Source organism: Diplotaxodon limnothrissa, linkage group LG20, assembly GCF_057381915.1.
Source record: "Diplotaxodon limnothrissa isolate DT_005_m linkage group LG20, D_limnothrissa_male_GT1.1, whole genome shotgun sequence".
In the NCBI taxonomy this organism is placed as follows: domain Eukaryota; kingdom Metazoa; phylum Chordata; class Actinopteri; order Cichliformes; family Cichlidae; genus Diplotaxodon; species Diplotaxodon limnothrissa.
In genome coordinates, this window is record NC_140615.1 from 35,868,920 (window position 1) to 35,894,924 (window position 26,005).

Consider the following 26,005-nt stretch of genomic DNA (forward strand, 5'->3'; position numbering starts at 1 on the left):
TCCAGATTACATAAATTATTCAAAGACATTCCACCTCTGGGTGTGAAAGTTCAACAGAGAAAGGAACCCGATCTCATCAGTGTAACAGATTACAGACTTTGTCACCAAGGATTTAAACAGGGGGGGCTTTGTTTGGCCCCTCTTACAGCACAGTGTAGGGTGATGATTCGAGCAGTGTGGAGGATTAGCATATTTCCTACAATCCAGGAAGTCTGAGACGCCTCCAACAAGTCAAACAATGCAAAGGCTGAAAAGTTGAACTGAAACTTTTTTGGTCTTATTGATGATGTCACACTGTCCTATAAATATGTATAACAGGTAATAATGTAATTGAGTCTGTATGCTAACACCATAAATACTAACACCTAAATCCTCCTTAAGTACCTTTTTTTAGCTCTCTCAGAGACCTTGTAGTTTAATCTACCTGATGTTTTATAAAAAGATAAAATTATAATTAATTGATTATTATAAACAATATTATACTTCTTATAAAGTGAATATTATGAATAATTAGTGCTTGAGATTATTGCTGCATTTTAATTTTGCAACATGTTTGCAGTTTTAGTTCAATATTCCTTTCAGCTTTGATTTCATTTTACTGTTTACTGAAGACAGAAATATTTTGATAGCATTTTTATAATATTTTTCACTGCTTTCCTCCTTAAACGTAAATGAAAGATTACAGTAGTACTGTCAGTAGCAGTGCTCACACGATGTTTACCATGAGTATAGGTCAGGGTCACCTCATGGCTACAGCTGGTTCCTAGTGACAGACTTCAAACTTCAAAACAAAAAGGTTTTCATCTGAATTATTAGAGAATGAGCTTTTTAACAAAAATAACGTCCAGTTTATATAATTTTGTCACAACCCGGTTCTTAAGGATATGACAAAGAGGCGGACACACCTTTAAGAAAATAGTTTATTAAGAAATTAAAGAGAAACTAATTCAGCACACGGCATGGTGGCAGGGAGAGAGAAACGCGGGAGTCCCAGCCAGAGATTTATAGTCTGGGAACACACCTTCCAGGTGTGCTCAGGAGCCCCGCCCACCGAAGACCTGAAACACATGTAGAGAGAAAAGCCTGGGAACAAGGGACAGAGATTTAACTGTGAAAACCTGTGAACAAATTTAGACTTACCTTATTTTATCACAGTACCTGAGATACGAGCACTATTCCCTGTTTCCAAAATGGGATTGGCCGTGCGAGCGGTTATCTTTGCAAAGACCGCAGCGGTGCGATGAGAGTGCAGATCTGACATCGATAAGATGCGTTTCACTGAGTTCGTTCAGCAAAGTTTGGCGGAGTTACTCAGAACTCCTGTCCATGGAGCGCACAGCCGTCGTGACGTCACCCCCCGTTGCTGCAGAAACGGCGCTTTCACTCACCGGAATTCAAACAAAGCGCGAAAGGATGTTCTTCAAAATAAGAGCACATAAAACCCGCAAACCTTTCATTTGAAAACGTAATTCCACACAGATTTATGATAATATTCATTGGCTGATTCGGTCACTGATTCGAGGTTTAAAAACAGGGCAAAACCCCCAAATATATAAAATAATTTTGCTAAAACCCAGACAACGAGCTGATGCTGAACTTTGAGAAGCAAGTCTGCACTCAGAAACCTCATTTTAATGGTTAATTAACCTTAATGTCAGTGGTCAATGAGACATGAAAATTACACGTGTGCACTCATCAGTCAAATATGAAAAGTTTGTCTTTAGTGAAGACTTGAGACTCCTCTAAACACTCTTTTACCTACACTGTCTTTTCTTTCTTTGTTTTTTACTCTTTTTTTCTATGAGGAAGTGTCTCTAATGACACTCTCAGGCAGAGAAGCCTCCACTAACAATTACAGCATTACAAAGTGCAAAAATATTAAAACAAGTCACTGTAACTGTTCTTTAACCAGTTAAATGATCAAAAATCTTTATATTTGTCAAGCTCTGCAAAAGGTGAATACCTTACTAGGTATTTAAAAAATGTGAGTAACTCAAAATTTTGAGATACTAAACTTAAATTTTGGCATATGGCTAGCATTAAATAAATGAATAATAAAATAAATAAGTAATAATGGTAAAAAAAAAAAAATACATTTAAATTAAAAAGTGCTGGAAACAAGCTTCCATTCCTGAGTTTAGGCAAATAATCGATTTTAAGTAATCTAAAAATATCAAAGTTACAAGGCTTGTTTAAAAAGATCTATGGTAGCAATAAGAATGAAAAACGATCATTTCCTAAAGAGAGAGCGTGGGGCGCTTGAGCCATTTTAGTTTTAATCTGAAGGTACACCGGAAGTGATGCCGTTTGTGTTGAGGCTAATCTGACGAGAATGGAAGCGTTGAGGAGGCGTGTGGTTCCAAACAGGAAGAAACTGGGAAAACACGCATTAAATACGATATCCTCGGACACAGCCTACTAACAGCCTGGGGCAGATGGTACAAACTACTTTTTCTCCATGCCGGAGGCCTGTGGACCGTTCCTGGTGTACTCCTTTTAGATCTGTCCCGCAGTCGGAGGGGCTGTTTGGGGGGGCTGACGCACCAGCAGAAGCGCAGGAAGGCGGGGGGCTGTCATAGCAGCAGGCTAGGCTAAGCCTGGCTAAGCTAACCTAAGCGCTGCAGCCCGGAGAAACCTTGAACTTGTGTAAACTTTGTGGAGTACAACACCGGAAGTAGCATCACCGGAGTGGTTAAACGACAACCACGGACTCCACAGATGAGACAAATATACACAGACGTCTATTATTTTTATAGTTTTTTTTTTCCTAAAAAGTGTTAGCCTGGCAGCGGACTTATAGCCAGTTAGCTGTTGAACACATCCAGGCTCTGGCAGAGGGACGTGAGCGGGAGAAAATCGCCTCAGTTTGCCCCATGCACATCCGCAGAATGGATCTAATTTGCGTTGTTAACCAGTGAAAAGCTATTGGACGCTAACTAACACAGTGGATGTTAATTAATCACTGAGGTATCAGCGGATGAAGATTGTTTTTTGACACATAAGAGGGACTTTTTTTCTGTTTTGTCATATCGGTTTTTGTGATAACTTCTGCTTTCCGTTAGTGTGGTTATCATGGAGGTAGGGGAGCCTGGCAGCGGCAGCTCGGAGCGGTTACATAACGCCAGCAGGCCGGTAGAGAAGCTGCTGAACGTCGCCTCCTCTTCAGCCTCCTCAGCCTGGCTCTGACAGCTGTAAACCCCCTCCAGCGCGCACACACACACACACTAACAGACTCACAGACGCACAAACAAACACAGACAGACTGACAGCAGGACAGCAGCATGGAGGTGGTGTGAGGCATCTGGGAGATAGAAAACAGCAACGAGAAGGATCGTTTTGCTGAAGATGGAGTCCAACCCACTGATTAACGGTGAGAAATACTGCTGCAGGATACAGTTGCGTGCGTGCGTGTGTACCGCAGTCCTGCGTGTGTTTCTGTGCACTTTGGAGGGAAGAAGCAGCAGCTTTGCAACAGGTGTGTGGAAGCTGCTGTGGCCTGCAGCTGGGTTGGACCTGAATTGTTTTCATGCTGCTGCAGGCGTGTACAAACTTGCAGCCTGAGAGAGAAAATCCACACTAAATGCTCTTTAACTATTCACAGTAGGGGGGCAGAAAGTCACTGCAGGGGGGATGGTGTGTGTTTATATGTTTTCTGTTGCTACAGCACTAATACCTGTTTATGATTTGGAGCAGAGCACACTACTAGAGATTAATACAGGGGTTATGAAAATGACAGTTTCTGCTTTATTTTATCAATTCATATGAACATAAATGGAAATGCAGCATGCTAAAAAAAACCCATTGTCAATCAGTAACTTCTGAGATGGTATTGCATAGTGAATCGAAATCTATTTGTACGTCTCTGCAGTTTTAATTACATCTTTTTTGAAAAGATCAACACCACTGGTTGAAATACAGTTCCAAACCATGACAGAGTCTCCACAGTGTTTTACAGGTGGCTGTAGACACTGTTGTAGCTTTCTCCTGACCTCCTTCATACATACTGATGATGATTTGACTCAGAAATATCAAATTTGGATTAATTGCTCAATTAGACCCTTTGTCAGTGATTTTCACTTGAGTTCTTGTGTAATTTTCATACATCAACCTTTCCTTTTCCATTCCCTTTCACTGCTTTCTTGACTGCCACCCTTCCACTGAGATCATTGCTGAAACTTCAGTGATCTCTCAGGTCCTGTGTCAGGTTTTTGCTGGATTTGTTTTAAGGACGTGACTTTCAGATGCTGTCTGTCTGATGTAAACAGTTTCTTAGTTCTGCGAGTTTTTCTTTTGTCCTTAACTTGTCCACTTTCTTAGATTTTTCAAGGACATGCTGCACACCATGGCGAGATATAATGCAAGTGCTTGGCAATGTGGTCGAGCAAAAATACTACAGTATGCACTACAGTTTTACAGTACTGTGCAAAATGGAACAACGTTGTGATGATACTGATTGGTTTTGGGCTGCAATTGAGGTTATCGATTGCTTCTATGTGTTCTGCTTTTGCTAGTTGGCACCAGAAATACCTGTTGGCTAAATGAATGATTTTTGTTTTATAATGTACAACGGCAGTATCTATTCGTTCAAAAATGACACAACTTCATTGACCACTAGCCAGAGCAAAAGCCCTGACACATAGCTGTGGCCCATCTGTCTGATCTGACCCATTTTTCCAATCCGATGCCAACTTTCTGGCTGTGAGTGTGTGATACAGCATACCTGTTATCAGCATTAAATTAATAAACCGTGTGTAACCTTGGCTACGTTCACTTTGCAGGTCTTAATGCTCAATTCCGATTTTTTGATCAAATCCGATTTTTTTGTCTGCTTGTTCACACTACGAATAAAATGCGACAGCAAACGTGCTCTAGTGTGAACGCTCAAAGCGGCCCGCATGAGCAAAAGATGTCACACACAACGCGCTCTGTTTAGACCCAGACCAAACAATATTGTTTGACTGATGGCCCTTAATATAAAGACTTCGGATTTTACGTTTCCCAATTTTTGCTTTAAGTTATTTTGTTATTTACATAATAATGTAAATAACCTAATAATGATCCTTATTGCTGTTTTAGAGGAGCGGTGCTTCAAAGGATAGTTGCAGATTTCTGTCAGAATCTGCAGATTATACAGAACAAATAAAATGTTAACGTTGTCTTCCCAACAGTTTCACTGACATCTACTCTGGATGGCCAGGAAGCGTTCACGATGTGTTCTCCAGCGCTGATAATTAGCATCTGTCTTGTGTCAGTGACGTAAAAGACGGATTTAATGCGACATGACTATTCAAACAGCAGTCGCTTTCTAAAACATCGGATATGTATCGGATTCAGTACCACATATGACAGTGACCCAGATCGGATTTGAAAATATCGGATTTGTGCCGTTCACACTGTCACACCATGATCGGATATGGGTCGCATAGGGTCAAAAAATTCGGATTTGATGTGCCACAGCCGCTCTATCACGTGACACATACTGCTCCGACGGGCTAAGGTTATGAGCTGAGTAGGGCTGCCACGATTAGTCAACTAGTCACGATTACGTCAACTATCAAAATCGTCGACGGCTGGTTTAATCGTCGACGCGTCGTTTGAAGCTTTGTAAGATCACAAAAGACGCAGGAATAAGTAGCATGATTTAAGAGTGCAATAACGGACTGAAACAGAAGATGGCAGCACTGCATGTACAAGGATGCCAGCTGCCGTTAAACCCTGAAGAAGAAGAAGCTGTGTCCCAGAATTCATATCGCAGCCCAGCTCAGTTTCCAACAATGGCGGCAGCTAGTTAGTTTTAATATTACTCTTATTATTCTTTCTGGGTCACAAAATAAATGTTTAGCATATTTTCAGGCGAGAATGTAGCTGTGTAAACCTCAAATATCTTCTCAGTTTATCAAGACACTAGGGCTGCTCAATTAATCGAATTTTAATCACGATTACGATCTGGGCTTTCAACGATCATTAAAAATGACTGAGCCGATTATTAGCCCCTCCCTCATTTACCCGCGACACCTTAAAGGCCGGTCCGTGAAAATATTGTCGGGCATAAACCGGTCCGTGCCGCAAAAAAGGTTGAGACCGCTGATTAAGAGGACCCGAGGGAAGCTCGGAAAGCTAAGCAGAAGTTATTTGGAGAGGAGAGTGACTGCCGTTGGTTGAAAAGAGAGGTAAAAAAAAAAAAAAAAAAAACTTCAGTGGTGTTGCACACTATTTTATATTATTTTTTAAAGTCATTATTCAATACATTGTTATTGTTAACCCTTTAAAGCCGGTCAGAGCAGCACGCTCCGTTTTGTGTAACTATTTTTAAATCCCTGTAGAACCTGAACCGTGTAAGCTAGCGCAATAATTTGTTTTGCATATGAAACTTACATCTTATGTCATCAGCTTGTCCTCGGTCACGGTTTCCTTCCACATAAATTGCATAAAAAGCGCTTGCAGGAACAAAAACATAATATTCCAGAAACACGCTTTGCCGATCCGATCAGCTGTTCGTAACACTTCGCACATTGAAACAGAAGTCACCGCTAACTATCACATGTCCGCCATTTCCTGCCCGAAACCGGAAGTGATGTCATTTTCGCGGAAAATGTAGTTTTTTTTTACTTGTAGGCCTTAAAAGCCTATACTGGTCATGTTTGACTTTTCTGAATAGTTTCTGGGATGCTTAGAACTCGAATTGCACTGCTGGAAATAGTTTATTTTGATGCACCTGCTGTTTTCTTTGCAAATTTGCATCATAGGATTGTTTTTGTTTTTCCTGCAGTATATAAAAATTGCTGTATCTCCAAAATAAAACTATGAAGACACTCAAAATTAATTTCCTGTTGTTGTAAACTATTTTTTGCAACTTTTTTGTATTTAAAGTTTTGAGGGATAAACCTCTTAAATTTCTCCAAGTAGAAATATATGTTAAAAAAACAAAAACTATTTTCAATTTTTTTTGTAGTTTATTGCACTTTTTTGCAATTAATGTAGTTACTATGGACTTAATGCATACATATTATTAAAATATGGGCTATAACAGTTGTATAGCAACTTGAAATGCTCCCACAAATGGCACTACAACATGTAAAAAAAATAATATAAGCTCTGGCGGACTTGGTTCTATGGTAGGTCTTAAAGGGTTAAATAAATATCGTCAAATAATCGAGATCTCAATTTCAGTGAAAATAATCGTGATTATCATTTTAGCCATAATCGAGCAGCCCTACAAGACACCACATATTTTCAAAAGCGCTCCGACGTTTTCGGAGACATCTGTTACCCACCAGCTCGATAGCTAGCCGGGGGCGAGGCTCACTAGAGCCGTGAGAACACCGGACTCCCGGCAAATCGTTTTCAAACCCACTGCCGTCTTTCGCTTTCACTTAGATACCTTAAAACTGTTATTGTTTGGCTTTTTCAGTATTTTATTAGTTCCTGAGTAAATCGGTTTGGCTGAGATTAAAGTTATAGTTTTTACACAGCTGAATAAACGTCAAGGAGACAGCTGATTATCAGAAGTGTGAGATGCTCGAGAATATACTGCGGTGTCCTGTTATATTTTAGATAGCAAGGAGTTTATTAAACTTCACTGAAACAATCTGCAAATGTCATTAAAATTTAATAACCCATCAACTTGTCTGTATTTTTAGTTAGCACAGACCTTAAACACTTAAAGCTGTAAGCTAATGATAGTTATATAAGAGCAGATGCTGCTGGGGCAATAAGCTGTACGTTTTACGTTCAATGGATGCATGATCTGATTAGTCGACTAATCGCAAAAATAATCGGTGACTAGTCGATAGGGCTGAACGATTATGGAAAATAATCTAATTGCGATTTTTTGCCCCAATATTGCGATGCGATATGCGATTATTTTTTAAGGTCTTTGTCTTCTGTATTATTAAACAAAGACAAGCAATACATCATATAGTATGGCCAATACTATATTACATTAATTTTAAACTGTTCTTTCCTGGAAGACAGACCTCTGTTATGATGACATGAGGTGATGCATGAATTGATGACTGACATTTTTATTTAACTTCTTCAATCACAACAGTATATTTGAACATACACAATAGTTTATTTTTAGCTTACAAACATCTGAGCATAAAGTGCTGACAAGGAACCCTGGTGTAAACATTAAAATGAAAGTCAGTACAATGTGCAGATTGCAGAAATATACATAAAAAAAATCAGTGGCTTTACCACACTCAGTTTTTCGACATCTGTGAACTACTAGACAGTCATTCAATTAAAAAATAATATTAAATAAATAAAACTAATAAATAAAAAATACACACATCTTACTGATCTCTGCAGTCAGTAACATTACACATAAAGTGCAAACATAATAGCAATTGTATAAACACACACACAAACACGCCTTTAAAGTTTAAAGGCGTGAAATTGGACGGTCTAGCCTTCTGATTAGCGTCACCGCTGTCTCGGTGGAGTTTAATAAACTCGGCCGTCTGCTTCTTGCTATCTAAAATATAACCAGACACTGGTGTAAATTCTCGACTGTCTCATACTTCTGTTTAATAAGTTTTCTGTTTGACATTTAGTCAGCTGTGTGAAAACCAAGGAGGAACCCACCCGGGGGATTAATAAAGTTTTATTTTATCTAATCTAATAACTTTAATCTCAGCCAAACCGATTTACTCACGAACAAACAAAACACTGAAAAAAGCCCAACAATAACATTTTTAGGTTGTCTAAGTGACTTATATATTACGTTTAACCCGAGCAGCGAAACTCCGCGGTGATCTGAAAATGATGTGCCGGGAGTTGTGCCGTTCTCGGCCGCATCAGTAACCCTGGAGCTCCCGGCTAGCTGTCGAGCTGGTGGGTAGCAGACGCCTCTGAAAACGTCGAAGCACTTTTGCAAATATGGGATATCTTGATAAACCGAGCAGATATTTGATGTTTACACAACTACTTTCTTGCCTGAAAATATGTTAAAAGTTTATTTTGTGACCCAGAAAGATTAGTATGAGTAATTTTAAAACTTAGTAGCGGCCGCCATTGCTGGAAACTGGAGTTTGGCTGGGCCGCGCTATGAATTCTGGGATATGGTAGTAATTTGGACAGCCTTCGGCACGTCGCTGTGACGTAATCGGTCTACAAATGCGGCCTCAGGAGGATGCAGCCCATGAATTTGGACATGTCCAGAGTATAATCGCAGCCTTTGCGGTTAGAAAATTGCACTTGATCATGTCGCGATATTATCGCAAATGCGATATATCGTTCAGCCCTACTAGTCGACTATCAAAATAATCGTTTGTGGCAGCCCTAGAGCTGAGTTACGCCATGTTGCAAGTTTTGTGAGGTGCTTTTGTGATATTTAATGGATCGGATTACATTTTTCATTACTCTCCGATATCCGATCCAGTAATTTAGGTCAGTATCGGACCAATACTGATACGTAATATCTGATCGGTTCATCTCTAGTAAAAAGTAAGGTTTTGTTTTGTTTGGGGGGGTGTTGCAAACATAGGTTTTGCCCCCTGCTGGCCAATAGAGCGAATGCAGGTTTAGGGCACAGACTGCAGTAAAGATCCAAGCGCTCTGGGCCTGTGTGGTTTATGAAGTGTGGCGTCTGCTTGAATTTCACTGTAAAAACTGTCATTAACACAGCCCTATCACAGACATGATGCCTACTGTTATCATGGAGACAGTGTCAGGTCTGTGATGTAATATCACCTGCTGCCATGGCAACACTGACTCATTCTGATGTGTGTTGAGCGATGCTGTGAGATGTGACATGTTTCTGGTATGATGCGTGCTGATGAGGAGTCACAGCGCTGTCAGCTGTGCTATCGGGACCATCGTGTGGTTGGATTCCACGTCATTTCAAGGCTGAAGGTCCCTCTCACAAACATCCTGTTTTTGCTTTGACTTTATTCTGAAAGTTTTGACCAGAAGTGGTGATTTGTATCTTCTGAGCTTTCAGGATGTTCGTCTTCAGTTCTTTATCTGCTGTGTCAGTCTGTGTTTTTGGAGGAAAGTACATGTTCACTGCCATGTTCCAGACACCTCTTGACTTTGTTGACTCTGAAATAAGAGAATCTTTGGGTTATCTGTTCAAGAAAAGAGCTGATTTTAAACTGTGAGCCACTTGCCAGGTTCAGAGCATCTGCGAATCTAACCTGCCTGCTTGGCAGGTTATATTCTGACTCCTCCCCTTCCTGCTGCTCTTGAAGGGGCTATCTGATACTCTTTTCATTTCCTCTTAAATAGAATCGGTGTCAAAGCTCGTATTGAAGTGCATTAATGCTGTATTATATTAAACACAGTCAAAGTTTCAACATAATGAAGGCAGCGTATATACGAGGACATATATGTGCACCAAAAGAGCTTCAGACTGCCCAAACACCCAGTTTCAGAGAGTTTATTTCTACTCTTAGGTCTAAAGATTAAGATGGCCTTAATCATCAGGCGACTAAAATGACCAAGTGGGTGTCATTTATTACCCCATTGCATTTCATACAGGAATATATACTGTTTCCTTTATCTATGACAGATGACGAACATATTCTAATGAAACTAAATCATATTTCTATTATCTTGTTTTGTTTTTTTGGCATCACAGTTTCCATACTTTATGCCATACTTGGCTGGTTTAGAAGAGATGTGAAAACTCAGAAAGTGGCCAACTGTTCACCCACACAGAGATCAATAGCAGTGATATAGTATTTGAGTAACTGGGCTACAGACACAGTCCAAATATCCCTAAAAGCAGCCTGTCTGTCGGCTCTGGCTCATCGGTTGTCGAACCACAAGCACTTCAGGGGCATCTCTGAATCTCGACTTAGAGAGACGACCTAAAATGACCTGTTTCAGTCAGGGGAAGAACTGAGGGGCTGCACCACGGCTCAGTATAAGATTTATGAAGGTTGTTTTGAACTGTGAGTCATGCAGAGCTACTGTCAGAATGGATTCCTGTTTAATTGGCATTGAGGAATTAGCCACAAAACGATTTTCAGAAAAGCCGACAGTGTTAGAAAAAGAGGTATCTTAAACTGCCATTGTTTTAAATCGTGATTTCAATTTTAAATCCATTAATCAATCAGGCTTTTTATCCGACCAAAAGGTAACAAAATATTGTTTAATTTCCTTTGATATTATAAATCATTGACAAATTAATCTTTTATATTTTTAAGCTGCACAATCAGACAAAGTTTGATTGAAGACTAGTTTCCTTTAGTAAAACCAGACACTTTCCCCTGTAACCAGAACAGTATGTTGAGATCTGACTGACAAACTGATGTCAGGAAGCAGAGAAACCACAGTGCAACAGGACGTGGTTTCTGGGAACAAACCAGTGGTTCGACTCAGTCTGTGTTTGGGTTTTTCTGTTTTCCTCTCAGCATTTGTTCTGTGGGAACTTCAGAAAAGTCTGCGTATTCAGAATATGGATTAAGACAGAGCAAAGCTGTCATACCGGTGAACACTCTGGCATCTAGATGTGTAATAGTTTATTTTCTGAACTTGTGAACGTGTTCATTATAAAACTACGGCTGCAACTGATGTTGACTCTGGCATTTCGTTTTTCAGTTGCTCAAGTATCTTGGCTGTAGTAGAATTAAGATTACTAAAATATCAGCCAGTTTAAGTATAAAAAGCAAGGGTACCAAAAACTGAAAATGCACTAAATAAAAACAAGTAGTAGCTAAACTGAGCTTCAATTGCTGAAAATTCCTTTTTCAAAACAAAAAAAGAGCAGAACTGGAGCTGAAGATCATCAAAATGAAGAAGTGCTGAAATAAATGCTGTACAAGAGAAAAAGAGCAGAAATTAGCTCAGCAGGCAGTTTCTGATTGGTGGCAGTTTGTAAACACCCCTATCACACAAATGTGGACACGCATGTCCCCACACAGCAATGTTTGCACATAAGGACACACACACACTGTGATACACACCTGCCTCTGTGTTTCTATGCCAATCAGTCTGAATCAGTGTCTTTTATACAGTCACTGGTCTGAATCTGCTGAATTTAAATCCACCTTTCAGGAGCAGCTTGTGTCTGCATCCTTAAGTCATTTTTATGCTCACTGCATCCTTTGTGTCTCAGGTGTCACATGACGATTTTCACATCACATCCTGTGTTGTGAGAGACAATCTTTGTAGCGCGTTGGTCAGTCAGTCACCTCTTCATTTTTGTAACTTGGAGCATTGATCTGCAGCTGTCGCAAAAATCCTACACCGAAGCTCAGACTCGTGCAAATACACAGAGTGAGATGTTGTAATCGGTTTGAGAACTGAGTCTTAGGCTACGTTCACTCTGCAGGTCTTAGTGCTCTATTCAGATTTTTTTGATCAAATCTGATTTTTTGTCTGCTTCTTCACACTACAAATAAAATGTGACAGCAAACGCGCTCTAGTGTGAACCCTCAAAGCAGCCCGCATGCGCAAAAGAAGACGTCACACACAACGCGCTCTGTTTGGACCCAGACCAAAACAGCATTGTGTGACTGATGGCCCTTAATATAAAGACTTGTTTCGGACTTTACGTTTCCCAATTTTGCTTTAAGTTATAAAGTTATTTTGTTATTTACATTTGTCCTAATAATGATCATGATTGCTGTTTTAGAGGAGCAGTGCTTCAAAGGATAGTTGCAGATTTCTGTCAGAATCTGCAGATTATACAGTACAAATAAAATGTTCACGTTTCTCCAACGTTGTCTTCCCAACAGTTTCACTGGATGGCCAGGAAGCGTTTGCGATGTCTTCTCGGGCGCTTCTCCGGTGCTGATAATTGGCGTCTGTCTTGTGTCGGTGACATAAAAGACGGATTTAATGCGGCATGACTATTCAAACAGCAGTTGCTTTCTAAAACATCAGATATGTATCGGATTCAGTACCACATATGAAAGTGACCCAGATCGGATTTGAAAATATCGGATTTGTGCCGTTCACACTGTCACACCATGATCGGATATGGGTCGCATAGGGTCAAAAACATCGGATTTGATGCGCTTTCGCCTGCAGTGTGAACGTAGCCTAAGTTTCTAGTTTTTCTTTTATAAATTTTAAAATGTCACTGTTTGAAAACCATCCATCCATGATGCAGGGCTTTTGAAAACCATAAAAGATATAACAAAACTAGTAATACCTTAATGGTGTTGGGACCGGTTTAAAGTTTTTTCTCTAGCTCAAAGTATGCGGAACTAGTTACGTTTCAAAGTAGGGTGGGTTTAAAGAGGATTAGAAGATTTTTCCATTTCATTCAAACCAACAAATAAAACTCATAAAAAGAACGGTTTCCGTAGCACAAAGTATACAGAAGTAGTTAAGTGCCAAAAAAGTGCAGAGGGTTTTAGTTATGTGAAATGCTTAAACAGCATTCACATTATTTATTTACAGGGATTGATGGAACAGAAGATCAGGCAGCTGGGGGGAGGAAGAAGCTTTTATAAAGGTTAAATAAATGCGCTGCACTGTCAGCAGAGAGGTGCACGAGTCGCTCGGCTCCGGCTCTTATTTTTTAACTCATCAGATGCAGTTTCTTTTTCAGAAACCAGAATTTCTAATGGGATTCCCACCGTCTGCGGCGGTGGTTGTTATGGTCAGCTCACAGTGTGAGGGCAATCTGACTCGTCTCTGTGCCACGCTGAAACCTGCGCGCAGAGATTAGCTGCTGCATTCATTAATTCGCGCAGCGCCCTTGTATCTGGCGTAATCGTCGTCATGTGTTTGTGTGAATTTTCCTGCAGAGATCAGGTTCACGGTTTTGCTCTGCTGTTCCTGCACAAGGTAAACAGCACACCAAGAATTCTGCTGAAGCCTCTGCTCTATCATTACTGAGCAGCAGTGGTGGAAGATAATAAAGTGTATTTACCCAGGTACTGCTTTTGTGGTGCTTTTATTTCCCTTTTGTCTGCAGCTATAGCGTTGTTTGAAGAGCAAAGGCTTTTCCTTTTTTAACCTCTCAAAGAAAAAGTAAACCGTTCTACTCTGCTAGTTAAAACTTGTTTCTGTTGACGTCTCTGCAGTTCTTCACATTCACTTACATTCTTTTTGTTCTGATTTATTGAGTTTGACTGTGCCTAGTTATGTGCACTTGCACTAGCGAACAGTAACAGTCTGGAACGGTGTTTGATTTGGATCTGATGCTCGCTCCCAAACTTGATTACCTGGTTTATCCAGTTCTTCTTTGTTTACTATGTGGCATGCCAGCAGTGGTTTGTGGGTTGCTGGGAGGGAGGGCTCACATAGTATGGAAGAAGCTTACAGCTTATGATCATTTGGATGCTTTTCAGTTTTCATGCATTTGTTTGTCACATTTTATTGTACAAAGTTAGGAAATCTGTGTTTAAGTGGAGCCACATGTTTCCGTATGTGTAAAGAATGAATCCCAGCCACCTCCTCATAGTAATTGATACAGATCATTCATTTTATCATGGGTGTTGGCTCAGTACTGGGAAAAGTTGGATCAGTGTCTTTAACTTGCACGGTGCAATAAGTTTCATGTACATTTGCTCGAATTATTTATTTAGATAAATATTCATTTAAAGGTTCTGCTCTTTAAATATTTTAATAGTCCAGTATAGAATAAATTAGACCATAATGCAGAGTCTTTACTCTGGGACTGGAGTGCAGCTCCACAGTGACGCACCGCAGCAAGCTCGGGAAGATGGAGCCCAGTCTAGAGGAGTCAGAGCTAGTTAGCAGTAACTGGACTTTCAAAATAAGAGCGAGGGGATTAGCTAGTGATAAGCTGAACATGGATGGTGGCGTCCCCTTGGATGCATAAAAAAATACACATCCAAGAAAAAAATTTAAGATATTTAATATATTTGGGTGGGTTATCCCGTCCAGGGTCAGGTCACGCTGTGTGCTGATTGGTGATTCTGTGAATCCTGTGATTGTGCTGAAGGTCAAGGTCACATTTGTCACTTCACGTAATAACCTGTGAATCAAGATGGCCAGATGAGCTACTGCGCCTGCTTTCAAAATGTGGACATGTATATTATCGCACTCTGACCACATCACATCCCTCTCTCACAGCGGTGACCATCCCACTATAGAGGTCAGCTTTTTATTGCTGCCAACAACAAATAACTGTAAACAAACTGTAAATACTGCTAAAAACCAATAATAATCTTCAGCGTTATCATTAACATTAATAAGGGCTTCACATCCTCCTCCGAGTATCCCTGGTCCTCCGTGTGTCAGATTCATGCTGACACCACAGTGGCTGTACTGAGTGCCTGTGAGCTGATGTCAGCAGTGAACCCTCCTCATTGCTCTGTTTTTCTCTCCTCACCCTTGGTTACCATTGATGAAAGGTCTCACCATGGCGATGGTTTCCAAGGTGTTCGATAGGTTAGTTGTGTACCAGGTCAGCCAATGGTAATGAGGTTCATTTCCATGGCTGACAGGCATCTCCCTCTGTGTAATCTGTTTAATGTTGACCTTCTCAGAGGAGTCTCTCTCTGGCTTCTGCTGGAGAGTACTCATTCTCTTAAATCCCCTGACTGTGTGATTGTGTCTGACAGTCAGAAAGTATTACACTCCGAGGCTTTAAGCAAGTTTCAGCTTTAAAATGACTTATTATTTCCTCGTAAAACTGTGGCAGATTATTTTTCTGTTGTGATTTTATACCGTAAACTGATGTTTGTTTCAGGTGAGCTGGCCCACCTGTGCTCTCACCTGTCATTCATTACTCTGATGACCTGTTTGGTTTCCTGCAGCAGTTTTACGCTGAGCTTTATGCTGGATTTCTGACTGGAAACCATAGTCTCCATTATTTTAATCAGTCTTAAGTAATTGATTTAATAAACATGATTCTTCTTCAAAAATTGACAGATGAAAAATTGGGCACAGAAAGGAGCGGTGTGATATGCTGGCTAATCTGTAAGCGAGTTGAAGCCAGTGTAGCAGATGGTTTTGAATGTAAAGCACATCTCCCAGGATTGATCGCCGTTTCCTTCTGGGTTGCATCCTCCACTTGGGATGCAGACGGAGCCAACAAGGTGTTCGGGGGGCAGCAGACTGCGTAGCAGCCGTGCAGACGGTGACACTTGTGCTCCTCGTCTTTTTTATTATTTTTATTTTTTTGTTTGTTTGTTTTTGTAGGCTTGCGTGTGGCGCGCCTGGGAATGCCCGGGAGTGTAGATGTAAAGCAAAGTTTTGCCTCACATGTCTCCTTCAAATACAGTTGCTGAAGTGTTTTTAGAATATTTTGAAATCTTAAATATTTATTCCTGCCAGCCAGTGAAAGAACTCCTTTCTTCCAAAGTATAACTAATAGCTGGATTTAAGTGGCATTTAAGTGGTTATTCAGCTGCCCATAAATGACTATAATAAGCATGGTCTTTATTTTTGAAACAATCCTCAACTGTCTGTCCGTGTCCTCAGCGATGGACCCGTCCATCACGCTGTGGCAGTTCCTGCTTCATCTGTTGGAGGACCAGCGGCAGCGTCACCTGATCTCCTGGACAAGTGAGGACGGCGAGTTCAAGCTGCTAGACGCCGAGGAAGTGGCCCGCCTGTGGGGGCTCCGCAAGAACAAGCACAACATGAACTACGACAAACTGAGCCGGGCACTGAGATACTACTACGACAAGGTACTGCTGATAATACTACTGTTACTGCAGCAAAACGAGTACTACGTTACCTCCAGGTCGGCAGGCTCACCATTTTTTCCCCCTCTTTCAGAATATCATAAAGAAGGTGAGCGGCCAGAAGTTTGTCTATAAGTTTGTAAGTCAGCCTGACCCCTCCCTCCCCGATGGGATACGCAGTATAGAGGAGGGCCAGAGGAGGGACGTCAGCGACTCAAACAACCAATCAAAAAGCCTTGGGGGCGTGGCACCAACTTGTCCGACAAAGGGCTTGCCCCAGGTACGTCCACACTTCCTTTGTTTCCTACAGGGTGTTATGAATAATTGGCTGATTGCTTTTTTTCTTTCTTTGCGTCTGTCTGCGTGGATCACCAGCGCTCGTCACCCAGCAGCTCCCAGAAGAGCTCCAGAAACGACTACATGAAGTCCGGCCTCTACTCCACCTTCACCATCCAATCCCTGCAGGCCTCACCCAATCCACGGCCAATCAAATCAGAGCTCCTCCTGCAACAAGAGCCTGTCCCCAAAGTTGATCGCACACCGAGAGAGGTAAAAAGAGTTAAATGTTACCCCCTGACCCCTCTGTGCACTTCATAATAATAATAATAATAATTCAGCGCAGCTGCTGGACTTTGTGTTTCACACTGCTTGAGGTTGTGCAGCTAACATTTTTTTGTTATTTAATTCCTGTGATTTATGCAGGTTGTGAAAGGATTTGCTTTTTTTTTTTTTTTTTGCAAACGTATTTATTTTACCAGAGGAGGACCTAGTCACAGTTAATAAGTGACCTGCTTCTGAAGTTGATCCAGAGTCACATCACAGCAAAATTGAACAGAAAAACGAGGTGCTGTTCATAGGAAATATTAGACACTTGTTTTCACATCACTGTCTTTGTACATTTAAGCAGTGAAAATTTAATCTTGTTGGGCTCCTAATGCCAGTCTATGCACAGATAGATGGTAAATGGCCTGTATTTGTATAGCGCTTTACTTAGTCAACGACCAGGACAGAGAGAGCAGGGGGTCGAACCGGCAACCTTCCGATTACAAGACAAACTGCCAACTCTTGAGCCACGATCGCCTCACAGCGCTTGAGCCCCATAGATAGATGGGGCTGGTTGTGTCTTCAATGACATTTGGTTAGAGTCTTTGTCAAATCAGTGTATTCTTCTTGTTATCGTTAACTTCACCCATCTTGAGGGTCGTAGTCATTATAAGTTGATTAGGAGTAAAAGCAATATTTAGCTTTTTCTCCTGTTAATGTATTATTTCTTTTTTTTAAACGCTTTTTTTTCTTATTTATTTTTCTATTTTTCAAATGGATCTCTAATACACCTTTTCTTCCTGACCCTTGCGCTGCCGTGCCATGTCTATGTCTGTGCCATATGACGAACACACGCATGTGCACATGCACTATTTGTGGCAATCAGCTGCTCTAACTCCAGGCCTTTTTTGGCGTGTCCTCCTCCTCAGGTGTGTGTGTTACCGGAGTCTAAATCCTCTCCGTCCGTGGGGAGCGCTGCGGACTCTGTTCTCCAGGTCATCGTCACTCAGACGTCTCCCTGTCCGACCCCGGCTCTCAGCCCACAGATACCAGCCAACTCCAATGGCCAATCACAGGTCAGTAAAAAGTCACGCCTGGTACTTGGTTACTTGTCCGAGAACACCTAAAGCTGGACAGACACTGTGCGATGAGCTTGCCTCATCCTACAAGTTGTGCCTCCATCGCTTGTGTCCAGATCACCCGCTGCGCTGCCGTGCTGCTCCGTCTTTTCACTTTCATTTCTGTGTTTGCGTGTGCGCAGTGTGAGAGGCTGCAGTGACGCCCTCAGGACGGCCGACAGGATTTCAAACAGGTTTGATTTTCTTACGACCAAACGATTGATGATCGGGAGCTGGTCGTGAGGTGTTTATCGCTTCTCGTTACCTCACGTATACTACACGATACACGATGAAGGCGAAATTCGGGCCGATCGCCAAAACGGTCGCACGACTAAAAAATCGGCTCAAAATGAGCCAAAAATCGCACTGTGCATGCCCAGCATTAGATGACTTTATGAGATATCTCTGCTCTCAGTGACATCGTACAGATCCAAGAGTAGAAAAAACTACTTTAAACGAAGCCTGTTTTTGACTCACAGGGGTTACTTGTACGTCTACTGAAGTCATTATTTGCACCTTTGTCAGTATTCAGTATGAACATCCACCACTGGAACGTTATAAATATGATGGAAAATAACATCGTTCTCGTCTCTGGTTGACATTCCCAGAATCCTCCTGCTGCTCCGCTGAGCGACCCTCCCCAGATTTATCTCACCAACATGGGGGACCCGTCCACCCTCATCACTCTCGGAGGGGGCACGGTGAGCCCCGTCCCCCCTCCTCATGTCTCAATGGGCACACAGGGCCCACAGCAGGAGGATTGTGGGGGGCTTACCAACCCCACCAACTTCCCCTCGCACCACCCGCATGCTGCTCCTCATCAGTCTCACCCTGCCCCTGTGTTCGTTATTATCAACCCACCTCTCAATCAGCAGCAGCAACAGGTGCCGATGACGACTGCTGCTCCTCCTCCCTCTGTCGCTCTTCCTCCCACCGCCCGTCCTCCACCCATCGTCATCAAGGAGGAGAATCTGCCGTCAGAGCAGGAGCTGCTGGAGATGGTGACACTGGATGGGAAACGGGTGGAGGAGGTAAGAGGAGGAGGAAATTCTGGGTTTTTAATAAAAGTTTAACAGAAACATGGTGCTAAGGTGGTGCCCTGTGCTCTTCCATCCAGGTTCCTCAGCTGATCTGTGACTCGGGAGAGCCAGAGCCTCCCCCCACCATTGTGGAAAGCCCGCCCCCGCCCTGCATTGATGCCGGGGTTGGAGTTCAGCAGCCAGCAGAGGAGGAGAGGACAGAGGGTGAGGGCCAGGACACGCTAACAGGTGACAGGAAAGCATTTTAGATGATCTCCCTGATTGACGAAAGGGTTTTTCTTCCCTCTCTGGGTGGAGCCCACCGAGACCGCCTTTTTATGTCTATTCCCATAATTCATTAGATTTCATTCCTGCGATTTGTTTCCTTCAGATCCAGTCATCCCCCCGGTGACGACGTCCTTGCCGGTGACCTCTCCAGCAGCTTCATCCTCGGACGCCGTTCCTCCGAAACAAAAGAAGCCACGAGGCCTGGAGCTGCCCTCCTCTCCCTCCCTGCCCCCCGGCCTCTCCCTCGATAAGGTCTGCAACACTGCTGGTCACTTTACTAAACATCACATGTAAAAGTTCAGATGTGCTTTACAAACATAAAAAAAATATTTAAAACAGAAAGTCAGGAAGACTATGGCTGCTATGGGTTGCTATGACATAAAATCAAATGTCATAGCAACCGGCGGGATAAGTGACTGGTCAAAACAGTTACAGTCACCTTTTCACCTCTGCTTTGATACCAGGCTCATCATCTAGCTGTGAATCCCTCAAAGACATTTTCTCATATAGTCATGTTTTAACATTGGAAAAATGCAGGTTTTGGTTGTGAAATGGAGAAACATCACTATGTGTGCTATGTAACAACTTGAACGTTAGACATTTATCAGATAAATTGAAGTTTCCAGAATCCTTTGAGTCTGTGATGTGAGTCTCACAGCACTTAAATAAAACGTCCAGGACGAAAAGCTTTTAGCTTTTTCTCTTAAAGCTTTTAGCCGCTCTGGATGTGTTCGTTTTCTTTTCTTTAAACATCAGCAGCACATACTGCAAATGTAAATGACTATAAGACAACTTCAGAATACAACAAGATTAGGTGTAACCACAAATTTATAACATATATCCTGCTAACAATTGTAAAAGTCCATATATATTTTATTGTACACATTGTAATACATATTTTTAAAGTGGCAGTGGATCTACTACAAATGACAACAAATAACAGGAATATGCAGCGACTACTGTTAAGACAGTAACAAAAATTAATTGCCAGTCATGCAGAAGTCCGTGGCCACCCCCACAGAGGCTCATTTTAACTCTGTAAAAACCCAGATATTTCCACTTCTGCATAAATAATCACTTTAAATATCTTTTATTGATTTAGGTTTTATTAAAAGGATCTTAAATAGGGACACAGCTGGGCAGTTATTTCTGTCAAAAGCAAAGCGACATCAGCAGAAAGATGTCGATGCTGTTAACAAAGTATGAAACAGTCGGAACATGCACTCCTTTCCACACGGCAGGAAACAACACTGCCAGCCTGCCCACTGGCACTGACCGACTCTTCTTCACAGCTTTTGGACTCGAGTGTCGTTTGCTGTGTGGAGTCTGTGCGCTGACTCTGCAGGAGGAAAGGATGGCACCAGAGTCAGGGAGCGATAGGACACGCCCACACAAAGCAGGCCTGCTACGCCCAGAACGTGTTGTTTAACAAACAAATTATTTAAGTAGAGAGTTTAGTCCTCGGTGATCGTTTTAAAGAGCTCTAAAGTCTTGAATATTGTAGTAAAGCTGTGTAAGTTTTCGGGTTGCCAAAAATGTTTTTATCCAGGAAAACCCTGAAGATATTTTGTGTGCTGCGTCCTCGAGTCCTTATCATGAGCGCACCAAGATGAATGTGACACGTAAACAAAAATCTTCTCCACAGTCCATGATTCATAAGTTTAATCATTCTGCAGTCTGTTTGTTAGCTCTGTGACACACTTCTAATCGACTGTTAGGTTTGCTGAAATCTCACAGCGTGTAGGCGCTTTCACCCTGAACTCTAACCCCGTGTGAGCCTTGGCAGTCACAAGATTAAATAAAAATCCAAAAACACATCAGAGCTTTTAACATTTTTATTTATTTTCTATGGGATTATAGGGATTTATATATATTGTGTATATGTGCAAGTGTATGAGTGAATGATCGTGCTGTGTTTAGAGGTAAACGTGTGCTGTTGCTTCCTGTTCCTTCTGCAGGTGAATGCAGCAGTTAACAGTTTATTGGCTCCTGGATCAGCGACCAACACGCTCACCCCGACTGTCATCACCTCCCACGCTCTGGTAAACACTCGCTTGTCTATGTGTGGCACACGTGTCTTTATTCATATAGGCGTCTGTTCGCAACTTGGAGGATTGTGTCGTTCTAGCAGCGATCCTCTTTGCATCGCTGCTGCTGACAACAAGTTGACACGAAACACTTTCCTCTACAGCACCACAGACCTTGAATTCCCTGGAACGTCACTTATCTGTTGTTTTGTCTATAGCTGTTTGTTTAAATTATCTTTATTTCAAATCACGTAACACACAGCAGACTGTGAGAGTTTAGTGTAGAAAACTTCGCTCTCGCTCTGCAGGCCTACTTGTTGTTCCTAGAGTATTTAAAAGTAGAACAAGAGGCAGAGCCTTCAGTTTTCAGGCCCCTCTTCTATGGAACCAGCTTCCAGTTTGGATTCAGGAGACAGACACTATAAGCATAAAGTTAGGGCTGGACCAGGTGACCCTGAATCCTTCCTTAGTTATGCTGCAATAGACGTAGGCTGCCAGGGATTCCCATGATGCATTGAGTGTTTCTTCTTCAGTCACCTTTCTCACTCACTATGTGTTTATACACCTCTCTGCATTTAATTGTAAGTTATTATTAACCTCTGTCTCTCTTCCACTGCTTGTCTTTATCCTGTCTTCCTTCTCTCACCCCAACCGGTCGCAGCAGATGGCCCCGCCCCTCCCTGAGCCTGGTTGTGCTGGAGGTTTCTTCCTGTTAAAAGGGAGTTTTTCCTTCCCACTGTCGCCAAAGCGCTTGCTCATAGGTGGTCGTATGATTGTTGGGTTTTTCTCTGTATGTATTATTGTAGGGTCTACCTTACAATATAAAGCACGTTGAGGCGACTGTTGTGGTGATTTCGCGCTGTATAAATAAAACTAATTAGCATAGAGGTGCCAAACGTGCAGCATGCATTTTAGTGTTCGGGAACAGAAATGTACCCAAAGTTCAAAGTCTCGGGAAACATGTTTGAATCATAAATAACTTTATTCATAAAATGATAATTTTTTTTCATCTTGTTGGTTGTTGTTGTTTTTAGAAATGACCTCAAAGTCATTTTCAATACAAGTGAATCAAAATATTGTTCTTCAGTCCCTAATTACATGTGAAGGTCTTGTATGTGTTTATAAATCCTCTGTGATCTGTTTTTCTCCCAATATCTCAGCCTGTCCATCAGCTAAAAGGATGGTACATTGAATTCAAACATTTTCATTAAGAACTTGTTCTTGTTCACTCTAAAACAAATTTAGAGTATATGCACATATGAAGACTTTCAAGTTTAAGTTTAACTGGCTGAGATCAGATTGAGCTCTGGTTTAGTCCATTGTTCAGTTAACCTTCATCTGAAATGCTGCATTGATATTAAAGCTTGTTTTGATGAGTCATTCTTCCTGTTTTTGATTTGTTCTGCAGTGTCAGGAGTTCTTGAATTAAAGCTTCTTCTTTTTTTTCTTTTTTTTTTAACATTTTCTGTCTTTAAATGTGTCATCTGCATTTGTAGAGCGGCTGATAGGAACAACCTGCATTCCTTCCACAGAAAGGAATAAAGACGGATTTCACTGTTAGATACTCTGACTTGTTGATGTAAACAGAACTGAATCTGGTTGGGACGTCCACACAGGAAGTTGAATCATTTGTCAATTGTTTTTCCTTGAAATGTTCGTTCCTGTCAAACACTCTTGGATGTTTCTGTCCATTTATCCTTCCAGACTCCGGTCCTGTTGACGCCCAGCCCTCTTCCCTCCACCATCCACTTCTGGAGCACGCTCAGTCCCATCGCTCCTCGATCGCCAGCTAAACTTTCCTTCCAGGTAATAAATACACTGAGCCCACTGCATGCAGTTCCAACATCCTGAAACACAAATCCACAAACAAATGGACGATAACAAGTGCGACAAAATTCACTTCAGTACCAAAACTCCTTCACAGTAAAATCCTTTAATCAGCTGGAAACATGTGCAGGAACTAAAAGACAATATTGTTTTGGTGAAAGAGAAAAGAATCAGTCTGCAGGTGAAGTTTGTGGTGAAAACTGAAAGAAAAAAGTGTTCAGAGCTGGTTCTCAGAATAAGATACTCGTCTTTTAAAATATAATCTGTCGGTTGTTCATTTGCAGAGCTCACACTGAACCTTACCTTACAGCCACATAATGCTTTGGTCTTTGTCTGTATGCAGGTTTGGTAAATGAAACCACAGCTTCAGTTTCACAGAAAATTCACACGTTTGTGCAGCAAGTTTGCAGTTCTGCTTGTCGCTTCACGCACGCCGTCATGCACACTGGTTCACGTTCAATACATCAGCAGCTGTTAGTTGGGAAGTTTAGACACTTAGATGCTCATTTACACCAGAAGTGAAATCCTACTACCTGTGGTGATCCGCTTCATTCCTTCTGCAACAATTCATGTCTCAGTCTGCGCTGAAAAGATCATTTTAGAGGCCGTCTGTCATCATTATCGTCCCTTTATCTCTGTGTGCATGTTTTCTGTTGAGTTTGTCATTAAATAAATTTTCACCGAAATATTTTTCTGCAGCCAAGTTTTAAACAAATATAAACATAAAAGCAGAAAAATTCTCTTATTTCCCCAAGGCTGTGTTTTCACAGCCCGGCGTAGAAATGAGTGGTTAAAAGCATAAACTGTATAAAAGATGGACGTAGCCACCATCATGTCACCCTTTGGTTTTGGGTTCTGCAGCAAGCTGCAGCTACAGACTGTATGGGTGCATCACACACAGACACCGGCTAATTAGTGCAACAAAACAGAACCACAAACTTCTTGCAGGAGCCGTACTGTAGAATACAGGGAGTGCAGAATTATTAGGCAAGTTGTATTTTTGAGGAATAATGTTATTATTGAACAACAACCATGTTCTCAATGAAGCAAAAAAAACTCATTAATATCAAAGCTGAATGTTTTTGGAAGTAGTTTTTAGTTTGTTTTTAGTTTGAGCTATTTTAGGGGGATATCTGTGTGTGCAGGTGACTATTACTGTGCATAATTATTAGGCAACTTAACAAAAAACAAATATATACCCATTTCAATTATTTATTTTTACCAGTGAAACCAATATAACATCTCCACATTCACAAATATACATTTCTGACATTCAAAAACAAAACAAAAACAAATCAGCGACCAATATAGCCACCTTTCTTTGCAAGGACACTCAAAAGCCTGCCATCCATGGATTCTGTCAGTGTTTTGATCTGTTCACCATCAACATTGCGTGCAGCAGCAACCACAGCCTCCCAGACACTGTTCAGAGAGGTGTACTGTTTTCCCTCCTTGTAAATCTCACATTTGATGATGGACCACAGGTTCTCAATGGGGTTCAGATCAGGTGAACAAGGAGGCCATGTCATTAGTTTTTCTTCTTTTATACCCTTTCTTGCCAGCCACGCTGTGGAGTACTTGGACGCGTGTGATGGAGCATTGTCCTGCATGAAAATCATGTTTTTCTTGAAGGATGCAGACTTCTTCCTGTACCACTGCTTGAAGAAGGTGTCTTCCAGAAACTGGCAGTAGGACTGGGAGTTAAGCTTGACTCCATCCTCAACCCGAAAAGGCCCCACAAGCTCATCTTTGATGATACCAGCCCAAACCAGTACTCCACCTCCACCTTGCTGGCGTCTGAGTCGGACTGGAGCTCTCTGCCCTTTACCAATCCAGCCACGGGCCCATCCATCTGGCCCATCAAGACTCACTCTCATTTCATCAGTCCATAAAACCTTAGAAAAACCAGTCTTGAGATATTTCTTGGCCCAGTCTTGACGTTTCAGCTTGTGTGTCTTGTTCAGTGGTGGTCGTCTTTCAGCCTTTCTTACCTTGGCCATGTCTCTGAGTATTGCACCTTGTGCTTTTGGGCACTCCAGTGATGTTGCAGCTCTGAAATATGGCCAAACTGGTGGAAAGTGGCATCTTGGCAGCTGCACGCTTGACTTTTCTCAGTTCATGGGCAGTTATTTTGCGCCTTGGTTTTTCCACACGCTTCTTGCGACCCTGTTGACTATTTTGAATGAAACGCTTGATTGTTCGATGATCACGCTTCAGAAGCTTTGCAATTTTGAGACTGCTGCATCCCTCTGCAAGATATCTCACTATTTTTGACTTTTCTGAGCCTGTCAAGTCCTTCTTTTGACCCATTTTGCCAAAGGAAAGGACGTTGCCTAATAATTATGCACACCTGATATAGGGTGTTGATGTCATTAGACCACACCCCTTCTCATTACAGAGATGCACATCACCTAATATGCTTAATTGGTAGTAGGCTTTCGAGCCTATACAGCTTGGAGTAAGACAACATGCATGAAGAGGATGATGTGGACAAAATACTCATTTGCCTAATAATTCTGCACTCCCTGTAGAAAGCCTTTATCGCCATTGTACATAAGACATATCCAAGATTTGGTGAAATATTCTGTACAGTGCAAAAACATTGAAGTAGAAAAATGAGA

The 26,005-nt window shown here is 41.7% G+C and overlaps 1 protein-coding gene across 1 annotated transcript in view; it reads left to right on the forward strand.

Annotated features, from left to right (window-relative positions):
* The first annotated feature begins 2,329 nt into the window (after positions 1-2,329).
* Positions 2,330-26,005, forward strand: part of elk1 (ETS transcription factor ELK1) — a 32,392-nt gene continuing 8,716 nt past the window's right edge. The window contains exons 1-10 of the mRNA XM_085344370.1: positions 2,330-3,370; positions 16,357-16,565; positions 16,657-16,842; positions 16,938-17,111; positions 18,035-18,181; positions 18,832-19,254; positions 19,341-19,491; positions 19,634-19,782; positions 21,489-21,572; positions 23,262-23,363. Of these exons, the coding sequence (XP_085200496.1) occupies positions 3,346-3,370; positions 16,357-16,565; positions 16,657-16,842; positions 16,938-17,111; positions 18,035-18,181; positions 18,832-19,254; positions 19,341-19,491; positions 19,634-19,782; positions 21,489-21,572; positions 23,262-23,363 (1,650 nt within the window). The 5' untranslated portion in view covers positions 2,330-3,345. The remainder of the gene's footprint in view (positions 3,371-16,356; positions 16,566-16,656; positions 16,843-16,937; positions 17,112-18,034; positions 18,182-18,831; positions 19,255-19,340; positions 19,492-19,633; positions 19,783-21,488; positions 21,573-23,261; positions 23,364-26,005) is intronic.